The following is a 19827-nucleotide window of genomic DNA, read 5'->3' as shown; positions in this document are numbered from 1 at the left end:
TCGGTGCAGTTCATTTCAGGACGGTGGGACACACATCCGAACATCTTGCCAGGTGCAGGGTACAAAAATAGGAAAATGAAAAAATCCCATGCTTGATCTTGACTGCAGGCCAAAAGAGATCATGAGGCAGTTGAAGCCAGTGAAACCTTTACAGTCAGACGTAGCACAATATAAAGAGGACAGTAGCATATTCCAGTGTGCAGGTGTTCTTTCTTCTGTTGAGTCAGAGATTTCTAATTTGGTTGATTTGTTCCCATGCTTGCTGCTCGAGGACCTTAGGAAGAAAAAATAAATGTATTCTGAGTGTGTTCTCCAGGATATGGAAGTGCTAGGCGAGCACTTTTTGTTTATCTGTTTGGCAAGAACAATAGTTTCCTCTTATTGTTTGCAAACTCCCATAATCCGTATTGGCTTCCCATCTGTTAAAAGAAATGCATGTGTTGCCGGAGCAAAGTCTAGCCCCCTTTAGCCACCATTGTGTCCTTCGATAAGTAAACCACCCAGTAGACCATGTTAAAAGCCCCAAAGGACACCGGAAACAGGATCCGTGCATACTTGTCAATTTTGCTGGTCCCGCCCATGCCGGCAGTGGTGGGCTGAGAGCATGGCGTCTGCTTCAGCTCCAGTTTGTTCCCCATCATCTGGATGCGCTCCAGCTTGGGCCCCAGCAGATGCTGCAGAGACGAGGAGCTGGTGTTCTGCTTGCACGGCGTCCCCGCCATCACGTCTGGAGTGGAAGCTGCAGCCTGAGGCGTGCTCTTCACCAGCTGGGCAGAGGAGGAGGCCACGCTGAGCAGGCTCTCAGATTTGGGGCTGGAGCGGGAGAGGGTGGAGGAGCTGCCGTTGGCTCCGCCGGCTAAAGGTCGCAACGGTCTCGCCCTTCCCACTCCTGAAATGTTGGTGGTGGACTGGGCTCTCTGGTGACTCCGGGTGTCTTGGTGGGAAATGTAATTCATCCGCTTTCTCAGGTTCCCGTTGGTGTCAGGATTCTGATGAGACAGAGGAATAAAACGATGATATATCTTTGTAATAGAGCTGCACTGATATTGGAGGCAGTGAAACAAAACGATACATGGAATAAACTTACAGATTTCTCTGGGTTTGAACATTGATGGGAACACTTGGGGCCATGTGAGTACACAACTCAACAAAATATATAATGCAGGTCTCGTCGCTTTTAGACATTTTAATTTGAAGTGTTACATGTTGTGAGTTTGAGTCTATGGCAGAACTCAGCCCAGAAACTGACCTGTCAGTGTTATCAGCCAGTGTTAGCATGTATTGGCATGTTTGCTAATAAACAGGAAACTGACTGCTCACTAAACCCCTCCCCCGAACAATGATGATCCAATCAGCAGCTGTTATTAGGCGTGGCAGACTTTGGATTTAACAACATGCTCAAGTGGTGTCTTTTTTTAGTCTTTGAACAACCAAACACACAAAGCAACTGCGTGAAATAACTGTTTGCTATAACGTGACCTATAAATGTTAGCATGTTGGATCCATCCGGGACCCACTGTTTCAAAACTTACTCTGGATTTTGAGTTGTTAAACTTCAGGGTCAGACTCAGCAAACAGTCAGCTACATAACAGATACTGTACACCATCAGTATGCTTGAGCCCATTTAGAAACAGTGTCAATGCTTCATAGTTTGTCCAACAAGGAGCTCTGGCAAGTCCATTTTCAACTTTTAAATGTCCTGTTCAATAGGCCTTCATCATTCACAATTCTTTACTAACCAAATCTGAAGAATACTTATCATTAACTGATGTTTAAATATGTGTATAACATTTGAATTTATCAATGAATTTCTAGTTATCAGATTTTAAAATGTCAAATATTGTTATCAGTATCAGAATGTTGTTTCAGAGGCTTTTTTTACAGCAAAAATCAACAAAAATCAAAAATATCTGCCCAAAATATTTCACAAACTGATCAAACCCTGATAAATATACCTTTTTACTACGTGATAATGTTATGCATGCCGAGCTGAAGTCCTGTGAGTCAGTGTGTGAGTCATGAAAGAAGCAAAGCTGTTTTGTTAAAATGTGGACCCACATCTGAGAGAAAACAACACGAGGATTTGTAGTGTGAGTGATGTTCACCTTCCTCCCGTCTGCTCCACACTGACGGGGTTTGCAGGAAGGTAAACCTCACTTGCTTGTCTTTTCTGAGAAGCGGGCCGGGCATCATAAACCTTGTCATACTGATCTGATTACAGCCCCCTGACACAGATGGCCTTCATCTGGAAGCAGACGATATAGTGTGTGCAATACAGATGTCACTTACCAAGGATTTCACTCATTTCACACAAGCTTAAGACAGAAAGTAGGTAGCACTTCATCGGGGCGGTAATGCAGTGTAGCGTCAAAGGAGCTTATCCTTTGAGAGTTGATGTTTTCAAGCAGGGAGAGTGTGATGCTGGTACTAAGGCATTTGCAGGAATAATCCACCCCCCCCAACAAAAAAAAAAAAAAAACTCAAAGGATCCAGCGTATTGTATCCCATGTGCAGCAGAGGAAGTGTGTGTGGAAAGTGGGGTTCGCTTTTCATCCTGGAAGAGGTGAAAGGCTCAGACGCTGGAGCCATCAGCACACCCTGACCCTCTTGCCAAGCCCTTTGGTAGCGCCAGCGAGGCCTGCTCTCGAGGAAAAGAGTATTAATTTTTCCCCCAGTGCCAGAGCCCCTCTGAAACCTATACAGATGTACCAGGGCTGCGTTGCCATGGCAACCTACTAATCCACTGAAGTGCCGTTGTCACTATACTGCATTCAAGCATGATTACGCCACACTGGGATTTGGACTGGAGGGGCCAACTTAAAGTAGTTGGTGTAAAACTGACATATGCATTGCTGGGTTATGTCAGCTTCAATGATAAGTTAACAGTAGACCTATATATTAAATTTTATCTCTTTTGAAGAACATAAAGTCGAAGACATATGCACTTCTCCCTTCTTTTCAAAGCCATACAGCACCATAAATGCTATGCTACAGTTACATGAAGCGTGATTTGTGGCACATTCTTCATATCTGACAAAGAGGTCTAAAATAGCGTCATGGCATATTCATGAATTCTGATCCATTCCATATGTCAGCTACCATGGTGTCAATGTAATTTGTTTCAACTGGTGATACAGAAATAGGAGATTATGCCGATTTATTCGTGTAGCTTTTCAAAATAAAGCTTCCCCATCACCATTGAGAAACACCTTGTGATTTGCCATAAACATCTACAGTTTTTCCATCTTCTCTAAACCAGAGTCAACAGATTTGCAGCTAAATCTGTGGCTGACCAAAAGCTACATTTGTCCAGGCTGATCTGGGGCTATCAGGTATGGAATATTTTAAGTGTATAATTTCATTGTCCACCTTCTTTAGCACACTTGAATAGCAGTTATTCCAATATCAAGCTTTGATTGACAGAACAATTATCTGTGTGATCAGATGATGATGATATTGTAGTTGTTGTGTGTGTAACTACCAATTAATCAAAGTCTAGAGCCCTGTTTGTTGTTTGTGGAAGCGCCTGAGCTACATCTTCAGTTATAGAAGAAAAGTCTGGGTTTTGAGTAATGTACGTTCAGATTTGTGGTAAGACTTTCAGAATCTCTTCATATCTGACAAAGCAGGCACAGAGGATCAGATTTCTGCTGTTTTTCCCTCATTTCCGATTGTTGCAGCTCTTCTGAGCAGGAGCACAGCTGGCAATCCTCAGGCAGGCCCACTCCTGGCCATTCAAATGTCCAGGCCAAAGGCCAGATACAGTAAGCACATAATAAGGGACATGCTGTGTAAGTGCTCCTTGAAGTTAAGGGCTATCAGACTATTTGCCACAGCCACTTTGAGGGAAACAAAAATCACCTGCAGCACTTCCTCTGTGTCCTTGACCTTGACAGGCGTGGTTTGGGGCACCGGGGGACATTTAGCCGGCTTCTTTTTGGCCCGCTCGATCTGCGCGTTGGTGAAGTAGTTCACGGCGGCAAACTCGATGAGGGCAGAGAAGACGAAGGCGAAGCAGACAGCGATGAACCAGTCCATCGCAGTGGCGTATGAGACCTTGGGGAGGGAGTGGCGAGCGCTGATGCTGAGTGTCGTCATGGTCAGGACAGTGGTGATGCCTTTAATGGTATCAAAAACAGAACAATGTCAAACATATGAGCCTGAACCTGAGAGAGTGAGAGTTGAGACAAGCTTTTTCACGTCTGTGATGGAGGTCACTGCAGTTCTACTGAAGTTAAAGCAAAGTAACATGTTTAATTTGTAATAAAAACTATGTACAACAAGAAGGGCACACTGCCAACCACAAGTGTCCACTCAAATCTGCAAGAGCAACCACTATATGTGTCTGGATACATTTCCAAATGTATGAGAATTATGTCAAAATATGTTGGTGACGTAGCTGAAGTCTCTTTATCTCAGCTCTACATTAACTATGTACTTACAAATTATTGCTTGTTCTCGTGACACATAACATTAAAGCATTTTTCCACAGCTGCCCCTTAGTTTGAGAAAACAGTATTGTAAGAATTGTGGCGATGTTTCAGTTGTACCAGTTCTCCCATGAAACCAAACCACTGTCCCCCATTGCTCCATAACGACTGCTCTCTGTGTGGAGTTTGAGCAGCTACATGTGTCGGCTACCTCGGAGGATACATGTATTGTATCAAACACCACCCCACTGCTGATGAGGATGACACGCCCTTCATGAAATATACTTCATGTCATTGCCAAATAAATGGTGATAAAGATCATTTGCAGTGTTCAATAACCCATGTGCATGATGCTGCTCCTCATCAGCATATTTCATTAACTGAATGCAGGGGGATAATGAACCAAATACATTTGGATCTCTGAAATGGGAGACACGTACGAAAAGAACTACATTATTTAAATCTGCATATATTCATGTTCTGGCCACTTGGGGGCAGCATGTAGATTATGACATATTATGACTGTATAAAGCTCTGGTTAACATGTTATTAAACAGTGGCCTAGTCGCTCATCCAGCACTCACAGAGCAACATTCGCTGGCAGTTTCTAGCTGCCGGGTGAATGTGAGTTCAGTGTTCGCTCTCCTTTTCGCTCTGTTTTGGTCTCCACCAGCTCCTGATGGAAATATCTGGCTCTTTAGTTGCAAAATGCTAGTTGTGTACCCGTTCTCTGCGGGTTCATCACTACAAGCAACCCCTTTCACATTAGTGATTTTATCCATTGCTAATATAAAATATGGGCTGAAAAATAAAAGCTTCCATATATTGTTCTTTATATTACAGGTTAGCCAGGGCTAACTAACTAGCTCACTTGTACAAAATCCAGCAGGAGCCTTTCCTTCAGTGAGTTAGGCTTCATGACATTATCATAGCTGCCTCCTCTCTTTTTTCTTGCCTTATTCACTGAGATTCAGTCAAATGTACTTAAAGGAGAAAAAAAAAACTGCTCCACCAGTTAAGGTTTAGCTCAACCAGCAGGATTATTTCTGCCTGCAGATAAGCTCTACTTCTGAATAATGTTTGTACAGCTACAAGTCTGATGTGTATCAGAAGATATGACACCACCACGAGCTTACCGCTGCCTGAAGTGTATCTCCCACCCCACAGCAGCAGCTGTGGTCTCTCCAAATGTGGGAACAATATACATAAAGGGAGTTCACACAACACAGAGCTAAAGGACACGTTGAACTGAGACCTCGCTGAATCTGGCCAGCACGCAAGGCCACGTGTGGCTCCTGTGGTAACAGAAGGTTACAGTATAAGCCTGTAGCTCACCACTCGTCCTTGGTATTATTAACCAATAGCAATAATGTGATTTGGAGAAAATCCCCTTTACGATGGAGACCTGGAACAATCTGTGCTGCAGAGTCCTTGCCCAACATAAATTCATCCTCCATGCCCGGACGTGACCGCCATATAATTACCTGTCAATCAAAACCAGCTGGGTGACATTGATAGGTGAAACTGCGGCTTGAGGGCACAGACGGCGGATATTAACCTCTCATATAAAACTGTTCTCAACATAAGCGAGAGCTGAGACAGATATACTGCAACTCTGCATGTGTAAAGGCTTCCAGATTTTTCTTCTTGTTCTCAACTATCTAAATAAAAGCATTTTGAGAAATGCCGCTTACTGTGGAACTAATGGTGTGGCCTGTTTGTGTGAACAGTGCAGTGCTGCACAGTGTGTGTGCTGTATTTGCATTTGAGTATTTGCATTTTTTGTGGAGATTTCATAGGCAATAATTTCACTTTAACCGAGGCACCTTTGTTTTACTGAAGCACTACAGATGAGTTTGACTACATCTTCACACCGACGGCTTCATTTTCACCTGCAGACAATGACAGGATTGATATTTTGATACGTAAGCTACGCCACAAATTAGAAAAATGCTGAATGTCAGCTCCACTTTAAAGGATGCACACAAATCAGATTTCTCCAAAGTCTCTGAAATAAATAGCTAAACTATGAGAAATATAAATATGCTATTTCTTTCAAAGAGACGAGACGATTATATGAATCTCATTTTCACAAAGTCTATGCACTTGGCTTTAGTTTGCAGAACTCTCCCCAAAACAACATTTTATTACACTGTTTGTATTGAACTGCATACTGTTTTCATCAGTGTGCTTCAGAAGAGAGCCTGGGTAGCTGTTTCCTCAAGTTGCTTCCAGTCTTTATGCTGAGTTAAACTAATCACCTCCCAGCTCCATTTATGTGCTTAACACCCAGACAAGAGAGAGGTATCGAACTTTCACAAGGAAAGTGAATAACAGTTTAAAATGTTAAACTGTTCCTATAGAGTGCCATGAACCACAACATTTGTGACCTCCTCTACTATAAATGACCACGCCTGCACATACAGGAACCATCACATGATGGTTTGTTAGAAATGTGCTTTTTGCTCCGACCCCCCCTGTCTGAAGTCAAGAAGCTCTAACTCTAATGGTCGTTACACTGTTTGTCTCCCTGACACCATGGACACCATGGCTGAGTCACTGAGGCTGGACGTCAAAATAGAGCGTGGCTGCAGGGAAGAAGAGGAGAAATCCAAGCACAGACCACCCTCCTCCCTTCCCGCCCAAGCCCCACCCACCTCCACCACACACACACATTAAAACACAGCGGATAACGGCAGAAATCCTCCGCCTCAGAAGTTCAACTGATCCAACAAGAGCAGTGCTGCTGTGACGCGTCTGTCATGATGGAGAGTTTGAAGCAGGGAGGCGGGGGCAGTGCAGCTGGACTGTCAGATACATTGGTCACTGCAGGAGCAGCATTGATCCCCCAGTGCTTTATTACACTGCACAACACCAAGAGACATTTCTACTGAGGGCCACGCTGTGTTTTTCTGCTCAGGAAGAACTCCAAACACAAAATGTACAGTCGACAGCAGAAAAACACTCTCAAATGCACGCTGAGTGTGTGTGCCACCAGCACCAAAACCATGAGGGAGGCTGGTGGTTTGGTCACCATCAGCGATACAGTAAGCCGTCACAGTTTGACTGAAGGCTGCTACCAGTCAACAACTAGCCTGTTATTATAATTAAGCAGACGTGCTTAACACAACATCAAGGTCTTGAGGAGTACTGCTGTATGTGTTTGCCTTTTGTGATGACTTCAGGTCTGAAAATGTAAAAAAAATCTGTGTGTTAAAAAGAAATGAGTTTAGCAGACCTCTGCAGCCAGCTCCTCATCTCTACTGGATGCCAGCTGCTCGAGGCTACGTTAGCCGGCACTAGTATGAATTATCCGATTCTCCTACCAAACTGTCTCAGTCAGGCTGCGTGTTGGTAACAATACATGAACTGATTTTTTCATTCCTGATATGTACATTGGGGAAAAGAAGAAAAAAAATGCACCATTTATGAATTGTAACTAATGCTTTGTTAATGCTTTACAAATGAGTTATAATTAATAAGAGCAACTTTTGGGTTGTTGTGTTGTGAAAAATCCCTTTGAATGTTTTCATCCTTTCCTCATGGTGATAATGTAGTTATTGATGTTAGTAAGCCATAAATAACTGCTTTCAAGTTTTTAATTTTAGTCCAGGTCCTCTACAGGTCAGACAGTCCAGCAAACTTTTGTGACTTTTGTGACAAAGTTGCCCTTATTAATTGCTTATGACTGAGTTATAAAGCATTAGTTAATGACACAGTATGAACCATTAGTGAAGCCTTATAATTACTTCTAATCATCACATATCCTTATAAAGGGTCCCTTTTAGTGCATCACATAACAGAAACTAAATTGACACCACAAAAGCAACAGCATTCAGTATATGCTACTTATATTTCACTAACAGAACGCTTTCACTCTGAAACTCCACATACTTCTGGCATCATGAGCAGTCGATATGTCACACAGCTGTTCCAAGAATCATTAATCACCGCAGACACTCATGTTTTTCTGTCTCTCTCATTAGTCATGGTGATAAGTAAAAATTACCTCTTGAAAATGAGGCTCCAAAACCTAATCCATCAGAACTACTTACAAAATAGAGGACAAGTGTCAGTGCCATTATCATTGAATGACTCTCCAATAACATAAGTGGAGGATCATGGTTGACAAACTACCAGAGTGAGACCTCCCTTAATAATGTGGTCTGTGGTTTCAGCGGTTCTGTCTGTCGTCCTGCCTCTCTGTGGACACACACTAATCAGTCTATTCTAGGACAGACACCCAAACGCTTCACCAGGGGAGCCAGACAGAGCGCAACTGGGTCACAGGCCAAAAACTGACAGCCAGTGATAATGAAGAAATGATGAATAATGCAACAAGCTTTGGAAATGTGATAGAATATCAGATAATGTAATAACATCACTGCTCATAAGTAATCTAACAATTGTAACTGATTTAACTGTAACAGTAGTATTAACTAACACTGCAACAACTCTAGAATAAAGAATAACCAAAGAATGAAGTTATTATATGATTAGCTATGAACTGGAAATCCCTGGTTTCAAGCAAAACATTTACAAGTAAGTAAGTACCCAAAGGTAAGAGCGGGGCATCTGCACCCACCTGTAACTTAGCCTGTGCCCAACAAATGCAAGCACAGCGCATGTCTACCTGTTGCCTACGTGCACGCTTTCTCTTGATAATGTCCGTCTTACTTGCTTTTGTTTTGGGACTCTACGCAAAAGATTTTGAGGCAATATGAGACTTTTTTTTCACAAACGACATACAAAAATCTGAAATAATTCATTAGTTTGGAACAGAATATATAGCTGACTCAATTTTTTGACTATTATAAAAAATTGTTAATTTAATATTTTAATAGCAAAAACAAAATGAAAAAAAAGACACAAATACCATACCTCCGGGAAAAAGGGAAATTCAGACCACTCAGCAGCGTTTATTCAACTGATCTGCACACGCTGATAACACAGAAAAACACCCACTCCTTCCTGACTGTCCTCTAACATCACATACTTCGAAGTATCGCAAGATGTGCACTGAGGCCTTCAAGGTACCATTCCAGTAGGGAATTCCACTCATGCACCAACTGGAAAATTGTAATAAATCATAGCTCCTTACTCATTGAAAAAGTGAATAAGTACTTTACTATTTACTTAGTACTAAAAGTAATGCATTATGTTACTCATTGCTTTACTTTCATTATTCAGCACAGCTTCATCAAAGCTTCCTTTAAGTAACACCAACCCCTTTGCAGAAGAAGACGAGTTTTAACAAGCAGGCAGCCAAGCTCAGCTACATCATTCACACACCCTCCAACCGATACCAGCCAGGTGACTATGGATAACGTTAGCAAGCCAGCTAAGACGTCACAACATGCGATTAAGACAACTTTAAAATGACACTGCATTTCTGTTTTGGCTAAATGCCTCCCAACACCTTGAGCCCCTCAGCCAAGCTAACACATCCAGGACCAGTGTGTTCACTGAACAAACAGAGAAAACCGAGCTGATATCAGCCCTCCACCAAACTCCACCAAACTCCACCAAACTCCAAACAAACAGCCAACAAACCAAACCCCAAATTTCAAAGTAACAGATCATCACCAGGAATCCTTACTGTATTATGATATTAAAAATAATACTGAATTTGAAATTGTAATCCCTTACACCACTCCCTGAGAAATGTATTTTTGTCATATACCTCTTTTTAATCTAGAAATAATGATAATGTCGAATATTCTATGTTATTTTTGTTTCATTTAAAGCTAAACCTGATTAAAGCAGCATACAGACTTTTCAAAAGATCTTGTTTTACTCTGTGTAAATGAGAAATCAGGTCTACAAAATGCTCTTCATTAGATGATGTTCTTTATGTCAAATAAAAAATCTGTAGACAGCAAAAATCAAAGCATAGCCAGCATGTGGCATCTTGCTGATAACGACTGCTTTTAATACCCTCGCAGGGCGTCTTTCCCCAGCAAGGTTTTATTGCAGTTTCAACCCATTAGAGAGTTATTTATAACACATCTTGAGAAGATTTTGTATCATCCATTATCTGATGAGCCAAAACAATTTTTGTGTACCCAAATTTCTGGTGTATGCTTAAGGCATCTTTACTTAGAAGACACATCGAAATGATTTTTCCTCATGCTGTCAGCTGCTCAATCTTGCATTTCAAGCCAGTTTGGAACTAATAGCAGTGAATTTGCATTGCATGTGGCAATCTTCAGATAAAAAAACAGCAACTCTCTGTATTTCTCATACTCACCTCACACTGTGGCATCACCTTGTTGTGCAGAGTGGAGAGACACTCCAGCTCTGATTGCTCTGCTGGCATGCAGGCATCAAGTAAATAAACAGAGAGCAGAGAGTCTGTGCAGGATGAGCGATGTGTTAGGTCTACATACCGAAGACTGTGCGTGCCGGGACTGATTCTTTATTTATCCAGAAGGACACTTGGGAGAGGATTACTGTCATTATGCAGGGGATATACGTCTGAATCATGAAGTAGCCCATTTTACGTTTCAAGTGGAAGTAGACCGTCATCACCACATATTCACCTGGAGGATCAACAGAAACAAATTAGTTTGATTAACAAAGAATTTAAAGTTGCAGGCTGACAGATTTTCCGTAATGCAGCTTTAGACAGATGTCACATTTGATTCAATTTGATTACTTTTTCGCACTCCTCTATATTTTAGTTGCTCCATCCATTCTCACCCAAATGGACATGTCCCACCTGTTGTCACTTTGTGCCGCTAAAATCTTTATAGGATCCTTCAGTATTTATGTGAGCGCTGTGAAATGCCCCAACTCATGATGTTTACAGTGTTTGAGTTCAAGAGACTGGAGTCAAAGCTCCAAATCCCTCCAGTATCTACCACCCATGCTGCATTTTTGTCCTGTCATTCATGTGGAAAACACACTGTAGAGCTGGCAAATCTTCCAGCTTTGACATAGCACAATGCACTCAGACAGCTGAACATCTTTGCTTTCATTAAATAAAGAACAGATTTTGCACTCTTTTGTAAAAGGAATTAATAAACAACCAAGTCCGTCACATCAATCCCTGCAAACATTTTTCTTAGAAGCACTCAGTAAAATTCAGGTGATAGATCAAAAAGCTGAAAGGACGAGTGAGTCTCACCTGTGATGGATTTAATCGTCTCACTGGAGACCGTCTGGCCAATGAGATCATACTGAACAAGGCTGGAGGACTCAGGAGGGACCTCGACTGAATGCTGGGGCCCTTTGGTCCATGTATAGATCATCTCTGTTTTAGGGTAGGCATCTGTGGGCAGACAGCAAAGCCACCTCAGTGTGAGTCACTTACTGTGCATTATGAACAGTACTGTACTATAGAAAAGATGTGCTGTATAGGAGCAATTCTGTGTATGTATGTACTATGTTTGCATGGGGTATACTGTAAACTATCTTTGTCCATATACTGTACATGCTTGTATATATTCATATGATTTAACATAGCTATTTTAGCTGTGAAGTGAAACAAACTTTTTTTTTATGTAAAAGGAAAGCTAATATCCACAAGTAAAGTTAGTGTGATGAAAAAGGTAGATCTCGTGCATCATTATATCTCGAAACGTGCTAACCTGGATGAGCTATGAGGACAAAAGCGCTTGGATCAAGTTAACGGTCTTCGGGGTTTGGATGTCCGACAAGCAGCTTTCACAAGACCACATTCAGACAGAGACAGTGTTCTGCAGGCCAGTTTTGTGCTGAGCGAGCTAATAGCTAAGAAGCTAAAACCTCCAGAAGGAGACTTTGTGAAGGAGAGCCTCGTTGCTGCTGCGGAGCTGCTAACAGCAGACAAAGTGTCAGTTAGTCTGGAATAATTCATAAAGGTGAAGAGAAAAGCTGACGTGGAAACTCAGTGACAGCAAGCGTCTGTGTGCTTTGGCCTTCATGGTGGACATTACCAAGTGAAGTTTGAAATGAGAAATCAAGTTTCAGCCAAATTAAAGCTATGGAAAGAGGAAACACTGCATTTCCTGCTATGCAAGAACAAAAGCTGCTGTGATGTCTGAATATGCTGCTGAGTGTGAAAACTCATTTGGTGAGAGGTTTGAGGGCATGAAGAGGAAACAAAAAGAACTGATCATATTTGCTGGTTAATGTGGAACCAGTTGATGTTCCTGACAACCAGCGGCATGAACTCACTGAGCTGCAAAGCAACGACGAGCTCAAAGGTACAACAGCCTCCCTCTGCTCGACTGTGTATATGTCCAGAGGATTTTCCCATTCTGATACATGCAGTGAAGTTTCTGTCTCTGCAACTGTGAGCAGCTCTTTTCATAAACTGACTTTAGCAAACAATCAGTTCTGCTTCAGACCGACTGACCCAAACCTGGGAAACAGCTGCGAGTAGCATCATCAAAAGGTTCCCCGCCCTGCTCTAGAATTACATCGTGCATAAGTAGTGCTGATAGTGTTACGACCAAGACTTTTTACTGCTTTGTTTTTTGTCAGAGTTTTTATATGATACGACTGTTTATTCAGGCTATTTGCACCTAACACCTGAAATTCAAGAGCAATAAACCAGGGAGTGAAAAAATATTTGTCATTCTTTCTATTATCAATGTAACGTCTAAGTTATTTACATTTTCACTTAAATCTTAGTCAATTGATTCTTTGGCCAAATTTGAATGTTTTTAAGTCATTGCTCTTCGTTGTTTCTCTGAGAATTGTGTTCACAGCAAAGGAGAAAAAGCCTCTGATGCAGCATCACAGGATATTAAAAACTCTCCACTGACTAATTAATTTTTTAGGACTACCAGCCCTGAGAGGCAGCTAGACCCCTCGCTTCCATTCAAAGGTAGGGAAACTCCAGAGTAATTAATCTACACTTCTGCAGGAAAAATGAGGAGGACCTTTCATCATATGTCATTGAGGTGATTAGCTTATATCGGATATTTGCTCAGAAAAATACATGACAACATCTCATCCACTCTTTCAGATCTCCGGATCCATTGAGGGCCAACGCAATGTGGTGGGATCCAAAGTTTCATAAAGGTCCCGTCTGTCATATTTCTCTCACTGATGCATCATGCTGACATGGGTCTCCTAGAAAAGCTATACAGTTCGAATAAATTCTCCCTTATGTCTGATTTAGGAATCCTTTAAATAACAAGAGGTCCTTTAATTTCCCAATATTGCTTCCTCGCAGTGTTTTGCTGCATGTGTCCTGGCGAGATTGGCCACAACAAAATGCCAGTTGTCTGTGCCTGCCACTCCCTATGGGACTCCACATCGGCAGGATACCAACTGTGCTGCCAAAATGAAATGACTCTGGTGTGTCATGGAGTGGAACGCAATGCCTGTGCACACAAGTCCAGATGGAGAAACAGAAAAAGAGAGAGATGGAAGAGAGCAAGAGAGATGGAGAAAAAATGAAGGCAGGGCAGAGAGAGAGAGAGAGAAAATTAGCACACACACACACACACACACACACGCACACACCAGCTATGGAAAATAGCTGCATAGGTCTGTGCTATCCTGAGGCAGAGGAAAGGATTCTGACCTTTCCTTCGCCTCAGGCCACATCAGATCCATGGTCGCTTCCTCCTGACTGGAGGCTAGCAGCAGCAGAGCAGGATGGTGAAAGGAGGAGGATGAGGAGGGGGAGACAGATGACAATAACTGGGAAATGTGAATTTGTCCTCTGCAATGTCACCACACTGAGTAATTGACGGCAGATCGGGCGAGAGCAAAGTCAAACTCGTCGTCTTTTCCCTTCCTTTCTCTTGCAGATGTAATCTTCAAATTGCTGCTCTCCTCCGATAAGACGGAGCTGCTCTATTTGAGAAACTCCTTTATTTGAGATAAGTCATTTCTGCTGACCAGTAGGCCCAATATAAACACTGATGCTGAGCCAGGGTTTCATTGTTCACAATGAAGAATACTTCATTATTTAGTCTTAGCATTCAGTCGCTTTGTTTCTCACAAAGTGCTCAGCTCCTCGGCACCCTTTTCAGCACAGAATCCATTTCAGCGCCAAGCAGGGAACAGTCATGTGATCAAGCCTTTTCTTGCTTTTTTTTTTTACTGTTTAGACCAAGCCATGGCACAGAAAGATTTGTGGCTTGACTTTCTTACCTCCCTGAACTCCTAACTTTATTTAAAGACACTACATGTAGCATTTGTAAATATAAATACATCTTCAAATCAAATCGATCCTGAAATCCTGGCCGCTAAAAACAAGGTGAGGTCCAGCAGGGTTAAAGGAACAGTTCAACATTTGCTTTCTCGCTGAGATTTAGACGAGAACATTGATACCACTGCTGTGTCATTAAATAGGAAGCCACTGTCAGCAGCTGGTTAGCTTAGCTTAGCACAAACACTGGAAACAGGTGGAACAGTGAGAGTCTTGTTGGTTTACAAGTTAATCAGTGAGTTAAGAGGTGCTGGGAGGGCTGATCTTGTTACCTTTTGACAGAACCAGGATAGCTGTTTCCCCTGTGTCCAGTCTTTATGCTAAGCTAAGCTGCTGGGTGTGGCTTCATATATACTGTACAGATACGAGCATGGTGTCAATCTTCTTCTATAACTCTCAGCAAGAAAGCAAATAAGCTGAACTATTCCTTTAATGATTCCCTCTCGCTGTATCGGCTCCTTTGAATTGGCGTGACTCCAGTGAGAACTGAAATTCTGTTAAACTAAAATCAAATCAAATCTCTGCTGAAACGACCTGCTGTGTTTTACTTGCAAACTGCTATGCCTTTTGTTTAGTGATGTAAAGTGATCCAGAGGGTCTCCTGTGAAATGACAGCGGGGGCCACAAAGTGTAAAATACAGTGCAGAGGCTGGTGGAGCTTGCCAGTCTTCCCAGCAGTGGCTTTATTTGTTTAAAGCTACTCCAATAATGATTCACTCACAAAGGGGTAACCTAGTGCCTAGTCCTTGATAAAATGTTATATTGCCAACATGATTAGCTATCATTTTACACTGTAGATGGTGTCTTTTGCATATCTTTTGCGAGGTGAAGCAATAGTTTTTGGGGCAACATATGTATTTATTTGCTACCAGTTAGTTGCCAGTGCACAGCTGGCTGATATTGATCTGTCAAATCAGGAAACATCTGGTTGTTGTTCTTCTTCATCTGCTGTGTAGAGAGCTAGTGCGTGCACACATACACACACACACACACACAGGACTTACAGCTTCCAAACTTGAGGGGACACGCGTGTCCATCCATGGGGAAGTCCACAAGCTTCATGGGACACTCGGCACTAATAGTCAACCTGTGACAGACATACACACAAACATGCATCAACAGTATGTGCAAGAACGAGGGACAGGTGTCTGCTGTGAGCTACCCCAGAGCTACCATCCTCTCATACCTTACCTGATGAAGAAAAGCTAGCTTGTGATAGCTGTTATCATTTCATCAGTGTGCTAACTGTTAGCATGCACTGTGGTAACCTAGCACTAGTGAAATAACTGCGCTGACACTTCTGACATGAATGTATATCAGTGATGTGATGGAAGGTAAACACTTTACACTTGCGGTAAAAAGTCAATTGAGCAGTTCTTATTGAATTTAAGATTTGAAAGTTTGGCTGCCTCTGCACTGCCTCCACACAGCTCTGCACTGTTGACACTGTGAGCCGCTGGGTTTGATTTCACAGCAAATCTGCTTGATTGCTTTAAATCAAACAAAGTCTGTCTTCTTTCTTCTCCAATAGTTTTTTTTTTTAATTAGCACAAAAAGCAAAATGTAGAATATGAATTTTGTGAAGACTCCATCCCCTAGGTTTAGCTTTGAATATACGTAATTCATCAGGTGTGTAATGTGATGTATGTGGTGATGGAGTACACTACAGTACCTCATGGTGTACAGAATGGTGCCGTTCTTCATGATGCGGAAAAGCTTGTTGGGCGCTGTCATGTTGTGAGCGACTGACTTCTTGCCATTCCTGAAGAAGGTGTCTGGTGTCCACACTTTAGTCACCATCAAATTGTTCAGCCTCAAAATCTCTATTGGGCCCTCGTACATCAACCTCCGATCCACCCACGTCTGTCGAAAGAACACGTCCATTGTGTACTCCTAAGAAAGAAAGAAAAAACATGTAAGGTCAGCAGGTTGCTAGGTGGGATGATATTGCATCATGATTATCTGCATTCATCCAGAGCAAAGTCTTGTTTTCCACCCAAATATAAACCAGCAAGGGTTGGCTTGAATGGATCTTCCCCTGGCCTGAGCATGAAATCTCAGCCACATCTTGAACAAAGCTGTGTGAGCTTCAGGTGCCTGTAAGTATTAACACCATTAATACAACAAACGCATGTGTTTAAATGGGGGTACATACCATTTCAACATCTGAGACAGGCCCAAAACTTGTCACATAAATATCGGTCTTGACCTCAGTCACAGGACCTGCAGAGTCAATGAAACAGCATTTAGGCTTTCCTGTGTTAAATCCTTCCATGTCACAGTTCAGCCTCCCAGAGAGAGACACCAGTCTTATTCACACTTGAGTAAACACAATAAATGCTCTTCATAGGCCTTCAGCCCATCAAACTCTGAACAACCCATGCAATAGTGTATCTCATCCAGAACCTTTGATAAATCAAAAAAGCTGAAAAGATGTAAAAACATAATCCTGTTTTTTTTTTTTTTTTAATTTCTCAGTGGATGAACGTGGAGGCAGACTGTAAAGTCTGTTTATAAGTGCAGGGATAAGCAAAGCTGCAGCGTGCATGGCTATCTGCACATTTCTGTTGACAGGCTGTCTTTGCGCAGCAAACCAATGAGATGTCTCCATTAGAGGAGCGAGTCATGGTTTCCAGACTTGATGCGCAGAATCACCAAATCCGTACTTTTAACACATGAACTCTGCATTAAGCGTTTGTCCCGCGACATACACGCCATTATGTAACTGCGCTCGCCTAAACATGCGAGCTTAGAGGCCGCTCTGCAGCCTGCACAGCTCCGGCACCAGGCTTACAGGATGGAGGCTGAAACACGATGTCACATCGCGTGTGCTGGGAAACACTTGACCGTGCAGCAGCATGTTACACACAGTACGAGTCTCCCACACAAAGAGGTGAAGCAAACACATGACACTGCTGCTGCGATGCTGCCACTGTGACTTGTGCGCATCATCTGTGCGTCCTGGAGGAAGCATGCCTCCCATCCCTGCTGCTTCTCCGCGAGCTTTCTCCAGTTTTTCTCCTGTTAAAGGATTTTTTTTCTTTAGGGGAGTTTTGAGGATCTTAGATCGCACAGCCCTTTAAAACAGATTTTTGAGCACAGGCTTTACAAATAAAACTAACCTGACTTATGGGGTGTAATTGGCGCCGAATAGTGAGTTTGCATTGAGGTTATTGCATTTTATGGTGTGTTTTAGGCTAATGAAAAAGTTTAAAGTTTAAATTTCATCATTCGTTTTTTTTGTTAGGAGTATTTAGAGTGTTTCAGGGGACATATAATTATTATAGGTAAACTGATTAACTTAAAGTGTGTATTTGGGGCTTAACAGTGAGTTTACAGCGACCTTCTTGCGCTTGTTGGTGTGTTTTAACCTCCGATGGCACAAAAAAGTACAATAAATTGAAATTGTCTCTTGCCTCTTTTAATTGTAAGATTAAAACCTGTCAGTGCTGGCTTGTGGTTTCTATTGATAGTTTTCATGTGGGGAAAAAGCTCGACGGCGCACAAAATTCCGATTTATTTCCTACATACCCCCGAATCCAGGTCGCAGCCTGTTGTCATAGCCGTCCAGAAGTCGGTCTAAAATGCGAGTAAAATTCTCCGGATAGATCCTCTCATCCCTCTTTGTCTGTCCGGAGATTTTCTTTACACTGGAAAGAAAAGGCATGAGGGTGCCGTAAGTTGAGGCGAGCGGGAGCTTTCAGCACCACGGACAGAGACACTGTGGGACTCACCAAGTCGCCAAACAGAAAAAGTAGAAGAGGGTCCGAACAAAAGCGGGGCGCATCGCTGTCACCGTCTCCTTCTTCTTGGCAGAAACCATCTTTGCATGCCATACTTCAAGCCTCTTCACATGTCACCACGCCAGATGTCTGTGTCCCGGGGAGAGGAAGGAGGAGGACGCGGCGGCACGGAGGGCAGAGCGGCGCAGAGAGGGAGCAAGTTGAGCCGCTCCTGCAGTCTCTCCGCCAGGCGCACCTCGCACACACACACACGCACACACACGCCCGCACTCCTTCACCCTGAGCCCCGGTCACCTCTCGTCCAGATCGGAGCTGGTGCTGCTGCTGCTGCTGCTGCTGGTGTTGGTGATGCTGCTGCTGGTGGTGGTGCTGGCATCCAGAGAAAGAAACAATCCTCTCTCTCTCGCCTTCACTCTCTGCCTCTCTGTCTCACCCTCTTTCTGTCCCTCCCTCTCCTGCTCTTTCCCTCTCTCCTCTCCTCTCTGTCTCTGGTTGCTCTCTCCTTCTCCCCTCTCGCACACACCTGCTTTGGTCAGGACACAGATTAGACGTGCACTGCTTTGAAATGACTTCAACAGAGTCTCTGACTTCCTCCTCCGTCAAAACTGGGGAAAGGAGGACGCACGGCGTGCAGGCCTGTTCACCTCCTTGGCCCCCATCTGAACATTTGGTGTTTCCTGACAGCATGACCTCACCCTGCCTTTCAAAGCCACACATAAAGCAGCACTTTGCCTCATTCGACTGTTTGGCTTTATTTACGTGGATGTGCTCCTGCATGCCCTTTGACCCCAGCATCCATCAGTATCCATCACTCTGCTTTGTGGCGCACGCAGCCTAGCCTACATGTTGAACTAGTTTCAGGAATGCATTGGTGAGCGCCTGTATTAAGATTCAAATGGGTCAGTCTTGTCGCAATACGCAATCACACACACACACACACACACACACACACACACACACAAAGGCACACAGGTACTGTAGAGGAACTGGGACAAGCCACATGCTGCTTCACAGATTTCTCTGCACCTGGGACAAGCACAAGACCTTCACTGTGTGTGTGTGTGTGTGTGTGTGTGTGTGTGTGTGTGTGTGGGTGTGGGTGTGTGGCTGTGAAGGTGAAGTGCGGGTAAATCTCGCAGGATAAACAAGATGTCTGGGTTCCACCACACTGGCTTTCCTGATTAGTTTTGAAGTGCATACAGTATATGTACACACACACACACACACACAGAGAGAGAGAGAGAGAGAGAGAGAGAGAGAGAGAGACCGGGCTGAAACAGAAACCACTTAGTCTGAGGGGAAGGTGAGGAAACATTACGCTGGTACTTTACATGTGAGCTGAAGTCATGTAGCGTAGTCTTATAACGCAGCTCCCAATCCCCTGCACAGCCACCCACCCCAGTCCTCCCACAATACACTAGAGCAAGGCGGCTCTGTGGTGGATGAGTAATGTGCGTGCTCTTTGTGGGGGCAGGCTTGCATCCAAGTGAGTTTTTTTTT

At 43.2% G+C, this 19827-nt stretch overlaps 1 protein-coding gene across 1 annotated transcript; it reads right to left on the bottom strand.

The window, feature by feature from the left end:
* Positions 1-455: 455 nt before the first annotated feature.
* gabra4 (gamma-aminobutyric acid type A receptor subunit alpha4) lies at positions 456-18407 on the bottom strand. The gene is made up of 10 exons (XM_041943524.1): positions 18319-18407; positions 18116-18234; positions 16740-16807; positions 16257-16477; positions 15589-15671; positions 11561-11704; positions 10821-10973; positions 3863-4119; positions 2159-2161; positions 456-989 (listed from the first exon to the last, which is right to left on the bottom strand). The coding sequence occupies exons 1-10, from the start codon at positions 18405-18407 to the stop codon at positions 456-458; spliced, it is 1671 nt and encodes a 556-aa protein (XP_041799458.1).
* Between the last annotated feature and the right edge of the window lie 1420 nt (positions 18408-19827).

The sequence above is a fragment of the Chelmon rostratus genome, chromosome 9 (genome assembly GCF_017976325.1).
Source record: "Chelmon rostratus isolate fCheRos1 chromosome 9, fCheRos1.pri, whole genome shotgun sequence".
NCBI lineage: Eukaryota > Metazoa > Chordata > Actinopteri > Chaetodontiformes > Chaetodontidae > Chelmon > Chelmon rostratus.
This window is presented reverse-complemented; position numbering and strand designations above follow the sequence as displayed.

Excerpts from the sequence above, each read along its gene's own strand:
- gabra4 (XM_041943524.1), bottom strand. The coding sequence starts at position 18,407 with ATGGTTTCTGCCAAGAAGAAGGAGACGGTGACAGCGATGCGCCCCGCT. Across the intron at positions 15,672-16,256 it reads ACCATTCTGTACACCATGAG|GTTGACTATTAGTGCCGAGT; the intron begins GTACTGTAGTGT and ends TGTCTGTCACAG. Across the intron at positions 4,120-10,820 it reads CCCGGCACGCACAGTCTTCG|GCATCACCACTGTCCTGACC; the intron begins GTATGTAGACCT and ends ATACCATTAAAG.